The sequence below is a fragment of the Bos indicus genome, chromosome 24, assembly GCF_029378745.1.
Source record: "Bos indicus isolate NIAB-ARS_2022 breed Sahiwal x Tharparkar chromosome 24, NIAB-ARS_B.indTharparkar_mat_pri_1.0, whole genome shotgun sequence".
Classification (NCBI taxonomy): Eukaryota; Metazoa; Chordata; class Mammalia; order Artiodactyla; family Bovidae; genus Bos; species Bos indicus.
The window spans coordinates 33,323,761-33,339,345 of NC_091783.1; the positions used below are offsets into that span (position 1 = coordinate 33,323,761).

The 15,585-nt window shown below is 46.0% G+C and overlaps 1 protein-coding gene and 1 non-coding gene across 4 annotated transcripts in view; one reads left to right on the plus strand and one right to left on the minus strand.

Annotated features, from left to right (window-relative positions):
• LOC139179528 (U6 spliceosomal RNA) lies at positions 1-107 on the minus strand. Its single transcript, XR_011563896.1, has one exon. It is a non-coding gene; the product is annotated as a U6 spliceosomal RNA (small nuclear RNA).
• Positions 108-10,871: 10,764 nt separating this feature from the next.
• The window catches only part of ANKRD29 (ankyrin repeat domain 29), a 48,001-nt gene continuing 43,287 nt past the window's right edge, over positions 10,872-15,585 (plus strand). The window contains exons 1-2 of one of the 3 annotated variants that reach the window (XM_070778833.1): positions 10,899-11,033; positions 11,614-11,660. In XM_070778833.1, coding sequence (XP_070634934.1) covers positions 11,658-11,660 — 3 coding nt within the window. In that variant the 5' untranslated portion in view covers positions 10,899-11,033; positions 11,614-11,657. Of the gene's footprint in view, positions 11,034-11,613; positions 11,661-15,585 lie in introns of all 3 variants that reach the window. The other 2 variants (XM_070778834.1, XM_070778831.1) reach the window with 2 other exon arrangements.

The window sequence follows — 15,585 nt, forward strand, 5'->3', positions numbered from 1 at the left end:
AAAAATATGGAACACTTCACAAATTTGTGTGTCATCCTTGCGCAGGGGCCATGCTAATCTTCTCTGTATCGTTCCAATTTTAGTATATGTGCTGCCAAAGCGAGCACTAATTTTATTATTGTTACATTGGTGGTCCCCCAATGAACCACATCTCTCAGAACTTCTGCCCTTGTGTTGTTCCTTCCCGTTCTTAGTCTGAGTTTGGTCCGATGACTTGCTTTGGTAAATGAGATATTAGCAAGTCTGAAGCAAACAGAAGCTTGACAAGTGTTTGCCATCTTAGAATTCTTCTTCTTAGAACACAGACCAACCACCCTGCTGGAGAAAGAATGTACAGAGAGCTCCTGGAATATGTGAGACCATGCTAAGCATTGTGAGTAAAGCCAGCTTGGTCTTAAAAGCCCCATTCAAGACATCAGCTCAAGTCACTGGCAAGAGAGATCCCAGGAGAGACCAGCAGACCCATCTAGCTGAGTGCAGCCTAGGCTGCCGAACTGAAAGGTTGTTGTTTTAAGCCACTGGCTTTAGTAGTGTTAGTTGCTCAGTGGTGTCTGAGTCTTTACGACCCCATGGACTGTGGCCCGCCAGGCTCCTCTGTCCATGGGATTCTCCAGGCAAGAATACTGGAGTGGATTGCCATTCCCTTCTCCAGAGGATCTTTCCGACCCAGGGATCAAACCTGGGTCTCCTGCATTGCAGACAGATTCTTTAACATCTGAGCTACAAGGAATATCCCACTGGCTTTAGGATGGTCTATTACACAATAGCAGATAACCACAATAGTCAGAATCTCATTTCTTATTCGTCAATATGCACATTCTAGTCTTAAATGCCTTGAGTTAGCATTAACAGTAAAATATATCAATAGAATACTCTTCCCAATTAGAGTGAGGAAGTTTTATTTCTAGACATTTCTGGGAAACAGATTTTAGAAACTGACTTTTGCATTTAGAATTTTTTTTCTATGTAGATGATGTCTTTAAGATGAATAAAGTTTATCTCTACTTATTTTTTTCTTGGCTTTTTACCCCTGGGTAAGCATCTAGGGAAATGAAAAATTTGATCTCATGAATTTTATGCCCTGTTTTTTGCTCTTGCCAAAATGCTCTACTACTTCATTCCAAGTTAAAAAAAAAAAAAGTTCTTGTAAATATGCTATCTGCCACGGCATCAAGAGGAATGCCAGAAAGGACAATTCTATAAAAATAGATTTCTTCATTCTGTATCTATGTGATTCCACACAGTCAGAGACTCCGTTAGTAGCTATCTTGCGAGTCATAGTTTTCCTCTGAAAATAGGCTTTTCACTGTTTGTGAGACTTTGGCCTCTTTTTTTCCCTCAACTTGGGTTGGTGTTTTATGTTTCCTTCTTTCCTTCTTCATGTACCTTTCATAGGTTGGTCTCTGAAGGAAGTATTTCTCCCTTATCTCTCAGTTAGGAAAAGTGTAGTTTGCCTTGAAAAAGAGTTTCTTTCATAAGTTCATCAAACACTGGAAAATTCAAGAACACGGTAAGCAAAAAGTATTTTAAAACTGAAAGAAAAAGCAGCAAAAACTAGTTTTTCAGTTGTTGAGATGCTTTTAGAATGGTCATGCCTCGTTTAAATCACTGCTAATCAAAGTGTGGTCTGTGGACCCTGCCAGTCCCTACACTGTCATTGCAAAGAGAAAAATACAAAAACTGAGTGCTTATAAATATTTTTAGCAATTTGATATTGCCATGACATCTAACCATGTGATCGTTTTTCTCATAACCCAGTTTTAGTTTATATTACAAAATGCTGGTTAACAGTCGATTGGAATTTTTTAAAACGGTCTTTCTTCACTGCTTAAAAAGCACTAGTGTAAATATTGGGGGCAGGAGGAGAAGGGGACGACAGGGGATGAGATGGCTGGATGGTGTCACCGACTCGATGGACGTGAGTCTGAGTGAACTCCGGGAGTTGGTGATGGACAGGGAGGCCTGGCGTGCTGCGATTCATGGGGTCACAAAGAGTCGGACACGACTGAGCGACTGAACTGAACTGAACTGATCTCTCCAAATTATCTTCCAGCCTCAGGCCTAGAAAAGTGTGGAACCCAGAGTGGGTAGGTAAAAAACATTTGTTGATTGATTGCTAATGACCTGATAGGCAGTTTCTAGTCCCATGATGCTCTAACAGTAAGTTAAATCTTTACCATTCACTAAACAATACATACAGCAAACATAAAAAAAGTCAGAGTTTCACCAAGTTTTCTTTTTTTTAAGGGCATGAAATAACCTGCCTAATTCTCTTGGCTTGGTATGAGTAATTAATTATACCCACATTTAGAGAACTCAAAAGAAATGACACATATGCTAAATAAAGGTAAAATTAGCTTTCACTTACTCCATAATAGCACCCACTGATTCAGCTGTCTTTGAGCAAAGAGAGATGGTGTAAGGTGTTGAGCTCAACGTAAGGACAAAACCCATGACTCATTCCTTAGGAAGAATAAATGCATCATTGGGTTGTATCAGGTGAAAGCCACTCCTTACACTTAGTACAGGAAATCAGACTCTTTGAAGTTAAGTGTCTTCAAAATCACTTTCTATCCTAGAACACCTTTATTAACTCAGATTCCAGATTAAGAAGGCTGAATGTACACTAAATACTATGGAGCTTATCTGTAGATCTCTTCCTGCCCCCACAGCACCTCAGCTTCAGGCAGTCTTGCTGTGGGTTTTGCTCTGATCTCTGCCCTAGTCCCATTAATTGGGTGATGGCCTCCTTCCTGTAGGGCTTCCCTATTGGCTCAGTGGTAAAAGAATCCTCCTTTTGCAGGAGACGTGGGTTCCATCCCTGGGTCGGGAAGATCATCCAGAGAAGGAAATGGTAACCCACTGCAGTATTCTGGCCTGGGAAATCCCACAGACAAAGGAGCCTGGTGGACTACAGTCCATGGAGTCACAAAAGGGTCTGACACGATTTAGCAATTAAACCACCACCACCACCTCCTTCCTATGTGATTGTAAGCAAGCCAGTTAGTCTTTCTATGCTTCAGATCACTCATTGGGGAAAAAAAAATACAACTTTTTTAATGAAGACAAGGACACCGTGAAGAGTAATTGATATAAGGTGTGAATATGTCTGTGACAGCGCTGAATGGGCCCCAGCTGGGGTTCACCATCCTTCTCCCTTCACCTTGCCCTTGCTCCCCTGACCAAGCTTTCACCATGTAGGGCAGTGAAGTAGTTAAGCCCACAGACTTCAGAGTCCTAGACTTGGGTTTAAATCTCAGCTCCCCCATCTGCTAGCTTCTGTGACTCCCTGACTTTGGGCAAGTTATTGAAGCTCTTTAAGTCTTGATCCCTTCATCTGAAAATTTTTACCCCTGGCAAGAGATTTGTGATTGTGGAATGAAGACCTTCTTAAGAGTTGAAAGCAATGCTAGCACATTGCACGCCTCCGGTTAGGCCAGCTATTGTTCTTTTCCACCCAGTTCCAGCAACAAGCTTTGACCCATTGTGTCTTCATTTCTGGCCCGGGGCCTGCCTAGGATCCCGATTACTCAGAATCTGGAAGCTTTCTTTGCTCCTGCCTTTAAACACCAGCTCTTAATGACTGACTTTCTGTTTCTACCTGCTGACCCCCTCTGCTGCTGCACTTTCAGTATCCTAGAAGGCTGCCAGGTATCCTGTGGAAGCTCTCATTGCCTTAGGATCCCCCAGTCAGCTCTTCTGCCTTGCCCACCACCTACTTTGTGCTCCTAGACCCTCCAGGACACTGCCCTCACCCCCAGGCTTCTCCACTTTCTGTTGGGAGCTCCTGGATCCCTGCCTCTCCTTGAGCCCAACCTGCCCAGGGATTGAGCCAGAGGGGCCTAAGCCCCGGTTCTGCCAGCACTTGCTGTGGAACAAGTCAGGGCATGGATCCCATCCTGAGACTGGTACATCACCAGGGGGTCAGAATGCCAGCACCAGACTGAAGGCAGATGTTACCAGCACTGTTTTGTCTAAAAACCATGTTCGATTATGGCTCTTCTGAGAGCTTCTGCTGACATTTCTCTTTGCAATGAAATCCTTTAAATTTTTCCATATACATTTTTCCTTGTACTTTTGTTTAAGTTTCCTTCTGCTGCCCCATCTCACTTTCTGGGGGAACTGAGAATCCCATACCTGCATAAAAGTCATCGAAGTGGGGTCAGTGACCTAAGCTTCCATTGAGCTGCACCTCTGGGGAAACGAGGATGGTGGTTCCATACAGCATGAAGTCTCTCATTCAACTCAAAATTCTAGAGTGCATGTGTGTGCATGAGCGCTTGTGCACAGAGGGCGTGCACACACATACATAGAGTATTAGTTAATTTAAAACACACATAGAACCACACAAAGATAGTCACAACCCCTTAGCAATCACTTTCAGGCCCCTCAGGCACATTCCAGCCCCATTTTGGGGATGAGTGATGAGTTGAGGTATGGGGTGGGGTAGCTCTGCTTTCGGAGAAGGCAATGGCAACCCACTCCAGTACTCTTGCCTGGCAAATCCCAGCCTGGCAGACTGCAGTCCATGGGGCCGCTAGGAGTCAGACACGACTGAGCGACTTCACTTTCACTTTTCACTTTCTTGCATTGGAGAAGGAAATGGCAACCCACTCCAGCGTTCTTGCCTGGAAAATCCCAGGGACGGGGGAGCCTGGTGGGCTGCTGTCTATGGGGTCACACAGAGTCGGACACGACTAAAGCGACTTAGCAGCACCAGCAGCAGCAGCTCTGCTTTCAGTAAAATCATGGTTGTTCTACCAGGCAGTAGCCCTGATGCAAAAATAGGATTTTTTTTTACCCGCCCAATGGCCTCCCTTATAAGCTAGTATCTACATGCCTTAGATTCCTGAGTAAGAGAAGAAGCTTGTCAACACAGACTCCAAATCTCATTAGAGAAAAGCGCATCAGAAGCTTTGGTTTCAGGTCTGAGAAGCTCATGGATCCTCAGATAATCTGAGAAAATTGATTCGTTCATTCAAAAATACTCAGTGAGAACCTGCTGTGTGCTAGGATCTGGACTTCTCGTTGGAGCTGCAAAGAGATTGAGGCAGATACCACTTCTGATTTAATGTGACCATATGGCTCATGGTCTAATATTCAGTCTCACTGACGTTCCTATAACCCAGCACTGCCTAGGAGGTCAATCAAAACATCTTCACTTGAGGCTCCTGCCACACTCAAAACCTGCCACTTTTAAGACACAGTTCAATCCCTGGGTTGGGAAGATCCCCTGGAGGAGGAAATGGCAACACACTCCAGTATTCTTGCCTGGGAAATCCCTTGGACAGAGAGCTTGGTGGGCTACAGTTCATGGGGTCGCAAAAGAGTCGGACACGACTTAGTGACTAAGCAACAACACCGTTGCATTACCAAACAAGGGTTCCAAAAGTCAATCTGTTATCACCACAAGCAAAATTAAACTTGAAGTCCACTCTTGCTCCCATGCGAAACTGTGAGAGAATTTCCATAGCAAGGAAGTCTTCTAGGCCATCTTCCCTAAGGATTGAACTCCGCTTTTTGGTTTCTCTTAAACAGTTTCGGTTCAATTAAACATTAAGTGAAACCAGTCCCCACTTTGCTAATGATTTCGACTGTGTGCACGTGTCTACTGCACTTTTACCCCTGCGAGTTTAACAACTCGGTAATAAAATGTAAGGACTGAGAGTTCAGCGGGTTAGCATTCAGGATCCTCAGTTCATTAAAAAAAAATAAAGTTCTTACATGGATACTCCAAAGCCTCAGTGGAATGCTTAAGGCAGATTCACTAAGGATGTACCTCTGCCGGGCCCATCCATAATAGCTGCTCTTATTCCCAAGGGCCAGATTACCAGCCCAGTGATAGAGTACTTCCCAGTTATTAACCCAGACTCTTCAAACAAATGTTGGAAATTGAGGCAGCAGATAGAGTTGCACAAAAATGCTAGACATCCAAATAAAAATCAAACACTGCAGAAAACATCTGGACATCTGACCAATGGATGAAGACTCTGGAGCTGGTATTTCGACCCCTGTGCTTAGTCCACTGGGTCAGAATAGCATTGAATAGGGGCAGGAAGCCTGGGTCTTTAAAGCCCCATGTCAATGTCATGAGATGTGGGCCCCGAAAAGACAGCATGACCTTGGAAAGGTGACTCTCTGCAGTTGAGGCAGTCCCAAGGGGCGAGCAGCTCTGAGTTACCTGCCAACAGCACTTGAATAACTGGGGTGACTCATCACAGCCCCGGCTACTGCCTCTGGTCTCAGGACTACAACAAATGCTTCTCCACTCCGCAAGTATCTGTTTCAGAGTTTCCTCATCCTCAGCCAGCTTAGCTGTCCATCTTACCTGGTGGAATGACCCAGGTCCTTGTCCCTGAGGAGCGCAAGCCCTGGTCACCATGTGCTTCTCAGGCTGGAGTTTCATCCATGGTCCATTTAGCATCAACAGTGGTCAAGAGGTACCAAGTAAAGCACCTGGGTTCCATAAGAACTCCCCCTGCTCCCTCTGTTCCACAGCAGCCTCCCTTCCTCCTTATAATCAGGGCCAACTACCCTTGCAAGATGGTGACTCCCCTTCTCCCCTGCTACTCCTGGAAACAAAGAACCTTAAGTGCCCAGGCCATGGCCATAGGTTATAGCTCAATGGAACTATCATTACGCCCACTGGTGGAAGTGTTTTCCCTTTTGGAAACCAGGACTTGTAAACTGGCTGAGCCTAGAGTTGCTGGGACAGGAAACACAAGTGGGTCACTGAGAGTCATGGTAAGTGGGGCCACTCCAGCTCCCACCCCCTGATCTGCAGCCCCGCGTATTCTTCCTACAGGACACAGTGCCACAGACAGCTCTTTGACTTAAACTGTATATTGTGTCCTAGAAGACGGTACCCTGTGCTCATAAAATATCATCTCCAGATTAGTGCTTCAGCTATGCAACCCCAACACTCAAGTGACTGTCAGCTTTGGATAATATGAATGCCACGGTCTTCAGCCCATTAGTGCACCTCTTTTGTTATAAAGTGGGTTTGACATAACATTACTCTGGATTCTGTGCCAGTCCACTAATCCAACAAACACTCCACAAGCTCCCAGAAAGCGGTGCTGGCTGACACCCCACAGGCAGGAATGGCAAACCCACACCTGGAATGTGTCTATTCCTGGCAAAAGATATCATTGGTCTTCTAGGATGAAATGTATCCAATATAGTCAATTTGCCACCAAATGACCAGGTGACCTCCTCCAGGGATGACGGCATATTGGTCACTCAGTATTGAGGCCTGTTATTGGTCATGTAGTGGCCACAGTAGCTAGATCAGGCTTGGTGAGTGGGAGCCCCTGCTCTAGGGCCCTTTCACTGACCTTCATCCCTCCCAGCATGGCTGTATCACTCACAAGCCCACCATGCCAGCACTGGGGGAGTCCAATGATGGAGGCTGGTTAATGTCAACTGGTAAGTCATTCTATTTTATCATCTAGTGCCTTTCTTGTTGAGCATTAAGATATATTAATTTTTTATATTGATGCTCAACAAGAAAGGCACTAGATAATAAAATAGACACAATGCCTTACCAGTTGACATTAACCAGCCTAACATATATTACAAAAAGAGGGAGAAGGCTCAGTAAACCAGTCTGACCCACTCACAGTACTGTCTAGAACAAGTCCTGCTGCAGCATAAACTGGGACAATGCAAAATCGAGAACAGACACATTACAGGCTGTGCTTGTGTAAACTGCAGTGATAACAAATATGGCCTCATTTGAAATGAACACAGATGTCTATGGTTCTGTGTTGTGGGTGTCTGTGGAGGAGTGGTGGGTTTTCTAACAGTATAGATACAAAGAACACAATTCCTGAATCTATTCAATCAATGATTAATACATTTTGACCACCTACTGTATCTCCAGCTAAAACTAGAAGAAGAGAAAAGACATAAGACTCAGAGTCTGGCTTTGAAGATTTGAAACTCCGCTGGAGGAGTCAGAAGTAGAAGCAAGGTCTAGAGAAATACAGATCACAGGCTAAGGGATGTGGTGCAGAGTGGGATTACAGAAGGAACTCAGCAAAGCTGGGAGAGGGATGGCTGAGGGGCAGAGTTCAGCAAAGGGCCTGACCTGGGAGTAACCCTGCTAGGTCAGGACTGGGGTTAGGGCAGACAGAGAGGGGAGACATAAGAGAGCTATGGGGATGGGAGGGAAGGTGGTAACAAGGCGAATCCTCTGACAAGTGTGAAGCCCTTCTGTTGGGGGAAGAGAAAGTTTTTGAATATGGGGATGGGGCTATAGGGGTTCAAGTTCCTGTGTGAGGGCTGGTGGGTCCCTGCTAAGTTTTGGAGCAGGCAGTTTTAGAAGGAGGTGCCTGGCCATGAGTAGGAGAGTTTTGCTCTGTTTGGGGGCTTCTTCATGAAGATGAACTGAGCCAGGCATGGCAGAGGGTGTATAGGCACATTCTTTCCTGTGACTTTGACAAGAATTCCATCAGCAGCCTGGCCAGAGATGATGCCCAAAACAACTCTGAGTGGCAAGTGCAGTTGTGGAAAGGAAACAGGCTTTGAAGTCTGAAAGACTTCAAGTTCTAGTCTGATCGCTCATGACCAGATGACTTCATCTTTCAGAACCTTAGTTTTTCCAATTATGGAATGGGCATAACACCCATCTCATAGCATTCTTACAAAGGAAGCACCTTAGCACTCAAAGTACTCTATAGCACTCAAAATATTACTTCTTTTCATTCTCTCTTTTTATCAGAACTGTTAATAAAACAAAACTTCCGATGCTTGATCTTATATAGTAATGTCATGTCAAAACTATCTCATCAGCTTCAAAACTATCTCATCCATAGAGACCAAATGCAGGGTAAAAGTTTTGAGTCAGTCTTAATTTTTAAAAATTGTATTATTCTTGGCCACACCACGTGGCATGCCAGATCTTAGTTCTCTGACTAGGGATTGAACCCAGGACCCCTGCAATGGATGTGCAGAGTCTTAACCACAGGACTACCAGGGAAGTCCCTCTTTCTTGATTTAAAAAATTATAAGTTCCTATCGAATTCTGGAACGCTTTTTCTTAAAATTGTTTTAAACACAAAGTAATACAATGTATCCACCGCATGTATATAAGATAAACATTTTATGTCTTTTATGAACTTCAACTTGAAGCTGTATTTTTTAACTTTTAAATTAAAAATTCATTACAAATTTATTTGAGGAAAAGGAAGAGGCTTAAACAGAGATGACAAGGAGAATGAGTGGATTCCTGTAGTAGGAGGGTGTGAGATGTCCACTTTTACTTTCACATTCAGATTTTCTAGAAAGGCTATTACTGCTTTTTATACTTTAAAAATAATATATTTTTAATTTTTAAGAAATGTGACTCTCCCACTTTTATTTCCCTCAAATCAGTCCTGGGCAATCAGCCAGCAGTTTGTATGAGGCAGTGGACAATGCCTGCCATACATACTGTGGGTGCGCAGGAAAGGTCAAGAGGAGGAGCTTTCATGTATGTTTCAAATTGTGCCCTTCACCGTCAGAAAGGAAAATACCATTTACCATTCACTCAATCAAAAGGCTTTTTTCCCAGGTTTTTTCTACAAGAGGAACAAAACTCAGATTCTTAGAAAAGAAAAAGAAGAAAAAGAAAACCTAGAAGGACAGAAAATAGCCATTTGAAAGAGTTGTGAGATGATGGGTTTTTTTCTCATGTTTCATTTCCATCATCATCATATTTGTGCTGTAATGAAGGTTGAGAGTCATCTGATGCAGACTGTGCCCTACTGGAGGCTGTGTGTGTATTTGTGTGTGGATGTGTGAGTAGTGTGTATACATGGATGTGTGTGGATCTATGTATTGATTGTGAACCTGTGTGTGTGGAATGTAGAGGCTGTGTAGAACTGCAGTGTATGCAGAGGCGGTGTGTGTGTGTGAGACAGAAATGTGGATGTGCATGGAGTGTGTGCATGGGAGAGAGGGTGTGTATGTGAGGGGTGCGTGTGTGTGTGTTTTTCCTCCTGAACCAAAATTTTATTTTAAATTATTAGGTTTTTAGTGCATACGAAACATTTTCATAATGTAGGGAGAAGGCCATGGCACCCCACTCTGGTCCTCTTGCCTGGAAAATCCCATGGATGGAGGAGCCTGGTAGGCTGCAGTCCATGGGGTCGCTAAGAGTCGGGCACGACTGAGCGACTTCACTTTCACTTTTCACTTTCATGCATTGGAGAAGGAAATGGCAACCCACTCCAGTGTTCTTGGCTGGAGAATCCCAGGGACGGTGGAGCCTGGTGGGCTGCCGTCTCTGGGGTCGCACAGAGTCGGACACGACTGAAGCGACTTAGCAGCAGCAGCAGCAGGACATATAAGGATGTCAGCACATTGAACTACAACAGAAAATTTCTTATACAACTTTTGAAACATTGATATGCTTGTTTCTCTTGTGTATGAATGGCACCGTTAGCTTAAATCAGCTTTGTCGTGGATTATCAAGTAGGTTAAAAGCAGAGCTGGGTTTCCAGCTAGGGTTGAAAACGTGGCTAGGGTTGTGTGTGTGTGGAGGCTGGAGAGTGTGCACAGGTGGGGTGTTCAGTTTGGAGTGTGAGAGAGTGAGTCTGGATGTGTGCAGAGTGATGTGAGGTTGTGAGTGTGCAGCGGTGCGTGCATGAACCTCGTGTGTGTGTGTGTGTGTGTGCGTGTGTGTGTGTGGTGTGTGCACAGTGCAAGCGGAGTTGGGAGTGTTTGTGTGGCAGGTACGGAGGTGCGGGTGGGGTGGGGATGGGAGGGTAGGGGGATGGGGGAGGGTCGTCTGGGGGGTGCCCCTTCCCTCCCCTCCTTCGTCCCCCCTCCTTCTCCCTCCTCCCACCCCCCTCCTTCCTCTCCCCTCCCCCTCCTCCAGCACCCGGCCCGGCCCGGTCTGCGGCGGCGGGAGCGCGCGGCGCCGCGGAGGCCGCCCCTCTGCGGAAGGCGGCGGGAGAGGGAGGGAGGCAGGGCCGTGCAGGCGTCCAGGCCGGAAGCGCGCGGGGCCCGGCTGGGCGGCCGCGGACATGTGCAAGATGTCGTTCAAGGTGAGCGCCGCGCCTGCCTGAGGGCGCGCCGGGCGGGCGGCAGACCTGCAGCCGCGGGGCCGGAACCCTCCGTCCGCCCGGAGCCGCCGCGGGCCCGCAGGATGGGGTGGGCGCCGCCCCGAGGTGGCCTGCAGGGACCGGGAGGGAGCGGCCGGGGACCTGGGGGCGCGGGCTCTGCGGGAAAGGCTCTGCGCACTTCTGACTGCAGGTGCGGTGAGCCGGACGGCGGGGACTGTCGCCGGGGTAACGGGCGGGCGGGGGCGGGGAAGGAGCCCTGGGTCTGCGCTCCTCGCGGGGACCGGGCTGCGGCACCGATTCCTGCATCCGTGTTCCCGAACGCCAGCCGCCCCACTGCTGCTTCCTCCCGGAATACTTTTTCGACGCTGGAGCTGAGGGACCAGCGCAGAGCGAGCTGCAATTGATTACCAAAGAGTTTATTAAAGTCATTTGTTTAACCCCCGCATTTTCGGGTTCATTTCGGGAAAGTGAGGTTCATTGATTTGCCTCTATTGAAGATGTTTTTAAAAATATATTAGTTAAAATGTACTGAGCACATATAATGTGCCCTACTCTGATCCAGGGGCTCCACGGTTCAAGTTCTGAGTCTTCCGGAGGAACCACGAGATGGTAGGTACTTTGCCCCCACCCCCCATCACCATCACCACCACCTTTTCTAAGTAAGAAAACTAAAACATGGAGAAGTTAAGTAACTTCCCACAACCGTTCAGCCAGTGAGCGAATGGTGTTCAGACTGAAACCCTAGTGAGTCTGGCTCTATAGCAAGTGTGGTCCCAGCTCTTACAATAGCTTATTTAAGCAGAGGAATGACATGGTGAGATTTGCACGTCAGAAGGATCTCTGGCTACAATTTGGGGTTGGGCTTCCCGGGTGGCTCAGTAGTCAAGAATCCACCTGCAATGCAAGAGACACTGGTTTGATCCCTGTGTCAGGAAGATCACCCCGGAGAAGGAAATGGCAACCCACTCCAGTATTCTTGCTTGGGAAATCCCATGGATAGAGGAGCCTGGCTGGCTATGGTCCATGGGATCACAAAAGAGTAGGACATGACTTAGGGACTAAACAACGATAACAGTTCAGAGAATAGAACCGAGCTGGGAGACCAGTCAAGACTGTGTTGGGGACATCTTGTTAAATGGTACCAGACTAGGGCACAGATTTTGAGAATGGAAGAAAACAGACAAACGTTGAGTGACTTAAACATTTTTAATCAGCAGAATTCAGTGATGGATGTTATTCACTGGGTTAGGGAAGGGCAGAGAGATAAAGATAAAATGTTTGGTGTGGGACATGTAAAGTTTCAGGATGGAGGTGAGTCCAGGTAGAGATGTTGGTTAGACAGATGTGCAAACTGGGAGCCCAGGAGGGTAGTCTAGGCAGGAAACAGAGATGACATTTAAGAGTGAGCAGTGTTAAATGGTCGTTGAACCCATGGGAATGAACGTGGCTGCCCAGTGAGATAATTTAAAGGTTATAAATTAGAGGACTGAGAACAAATTCTTAAAGAACCTCAGGACTTAAGAATGAGCAGAATAAGAGAAACCCATTGAGAAAAAGGTGGGGGGGGGGGGGGGGCGGGGGAAGGCAGACAGAAATGTATGAGAAAAATCAGAAGCATGTGCAGCCATTAAGCCAAGAATCTATAGCCTTTGAATAAAGGTGGAGAGGGATGCAGAATTAAATACCTCAGAGAAATCAAACAAGCTCAGAATCGAAAAGTGCCCATTGAACTTAGTAACAGAGCAGGCTCTGGTGACCTTGTTGAGAACAGTTTCAATGCAGTGTTGTGTTCAGAAGCCAGACTGTAATAGCTTAAAAAGAGAGTGGGTGGGAACCACAAACGGAGAGAACTCTTTCAAAAAATTGGAAACAGTGACTGCGGTGGGAATCCAGACCTGGCCAAGGGTTTGTTTGCTTTAAAATGGTAGAGACTTGAGCATCTCTATTTTTTTATTATTATTATTTTTGGTTGCACCACATAGCTTGGAGGATCTTGGTTCTGCTGAAAGTGAAAGTCATTCAGTTATGTCCAACTCTTTGCAACCTGATGGGCTATGCAGTCCATGGAATTCTCCAGGCCAGAATACTGGAGTGGGTAGCTGTTTGCTTCTCCAGGGACCTTTCCAACCCAGGGATTGAACCCAGGTCTCCTGCATTGCAGGCAGATTCTTTACCAGCTGAGCCACCAGGAAAGCCCAAGAATACTGGAGTAGGTAGCCTATGCCTTCTCCAGTGGATCTTCCCAACCCAGGAACCGGTGTCTCCTGCATTGCAGGTGGATTCTTTACCAGCAAGGATTGAACCTGAGCCCTCAGAGAAAGCATGGACTGCCAGGGAAGTCCTGATCATCTTTAAATGATAATGGGACATTTCAACAGTAAACAGACAACCCAGTTTTGAAATGGGCAAAGGATCTGAATAGAAGTTTCTCCAAGGAGATATACAAATGGCCAATAAGCCACTGAAAGGATATTTGACATCAGTAGCCAGGGACAGAGGAGCCTAGTGGGCTGCCGTCTATGGGGTCACACAGAGTCGGACACGACTGAAGCAACTTAGCAGCAGCAGCAGCCATCAGGAAATGCAAATCAAAACTGCAGTGAGACACCACAGTCACACCCTTTACGATGATTACAGTCAACAAGACAGACAATGACAAACATTGGCAAGAATCTGGAGCAATTGAGAACAACAACAAAAGAATGTGGAGAAATTGGAACCCTCCTACATTACTTGCAGCAGTGTAAAATGATACAGCAATAATAGAGAACAGTCTGGTCATTCTTCAAAAAAATTAACCATAGAGTTGCCATATGACCCCACAATTCTGCTTCTAGATGTATATCCAGGAGAAATGAAAACATATGTCAGGAATTTGTATCTCATGGTGGTGGAGACTGGGAAGCCCAAGATCAAGCTGCTGACAGTTTTAGTTTCTGGTGAGAGCCTACTTCCTGGCTTGCAAGCAGCTACTTTCTGACTGTATCCTCAGATAAGAGAGCTCCAGTGTCTTTCTTTCTTTGTAAGGGCACTAACCCCACCATGGGGGCTCCACCCTCATGGTCTAATCTAAACCTAGTTACCTCCAGACATCACACTGTGGGGTTAGGACTTCAATATACGAACTCGGAGAGGAGAGGATGCAAAGATTCAGACCATAACATGGTGTATCCATATGATGGATCATTCAGTCAGCAAAAGGAATGAATCTCTCATACATGCAGCAATGGGGATGAACCTTGAAAATATTATGTCAAGTGAAAAAGGCCAGACACAAAAGGCTCCATGTTACGGGGTTCCATTTATATGGTGTTAGTCACTCAGTCGCGTCCGACTCTTTTGCAGCCCCATGGACTATAGCCCACCACGCTTCTCTGTTCATGGAATTCTCCAGGCAAGAACACTGGAGTGGGTTGCCATTCCCTTCTCCAGGGGATCTTCCTGACCCAGGGTTCAAACCTGGTGACTCCTGCATTGCAGGCAGAGTCTTTGCCATCTGAGCCACTAGGGAAGCCCCCCTACCCCATTTATATGAAGTGCCCAGAATAGGCAAATCCATAGAGACAGAAAATAGATTAGTGGTTGCCAGGAGTTGGGGGAGAAGGGGGTAATGGAGAGTGATTGTTAATAGGTATGAGGTTTCTCCTAGTTGATGAAAATATTCTGGGATAAGGTGATAGTTGTAAAACCTTGAGATTAAAATAAAACCCACTGAATTATATGCTATAAAAAGATGGGTTTGGGGAGGTTTTTTTGGCAGTCTTTGTTTTTTTTTTACTTTTGAATTTTTTATTTTGTATTGGGGTACAGCCAGTTAACAATATTGTGATAGTTTCAGGTAAACAGTGAAGGGACTTAGCCATACATACACATGTATCCATTCTCCCCCAAACCCCCCTCTAAAAAGATGAATTTTATGGTATTGGGTTGGCCAAAAAGTTCATTTGGGTTTTTCATCATAGTTATGGGAAAACTTGAATGAACTTTTTGGCCAGCCCAGGATGTAAAGTATTAGTTCTAAAACTAAAGTAAGTCATGTCAGACTCTTGTGACCCCATGGACTGTAGCCCACCAGGCTACAGAGCCCACCAATCCCTCTGTCCACGGGATTTTCCAGGCAAGAATACTGGAGTGGGTTGCCATTTCCTTCTCTAGGGAATATTGCCCACCCAGGATCAAAGCCGGGTCTCTTGCATTGCAGGCAGATTTTTTTACTGACTGAGCCAAGTATCTCAGCACAGAAGTGTTTTAAGATGGCAGCAGGGAGTGCTGAGAAGGCTTCTGCGTGGAGAGGATGGTCTAGCTGAGTGCTGAAGTTCTCAGAAGTGGGAGAGCAGAGACACTGATCGAAGGCCAGGATGAACTCAGAATTTGGGGTGGGCAGAAGGGAAGGTGCCAACATTTTCAGTGAAGAAAGAAAAACGATCCAGAGGCCACAGCTACTTTGAGGTGAGGCAGAGGATGAGAAGGTGGGATGGCCTGAGTCTTGAAGCAGCAGAGATGTGTACACCTGCTGAGAAGGGGTGTCTGGAAG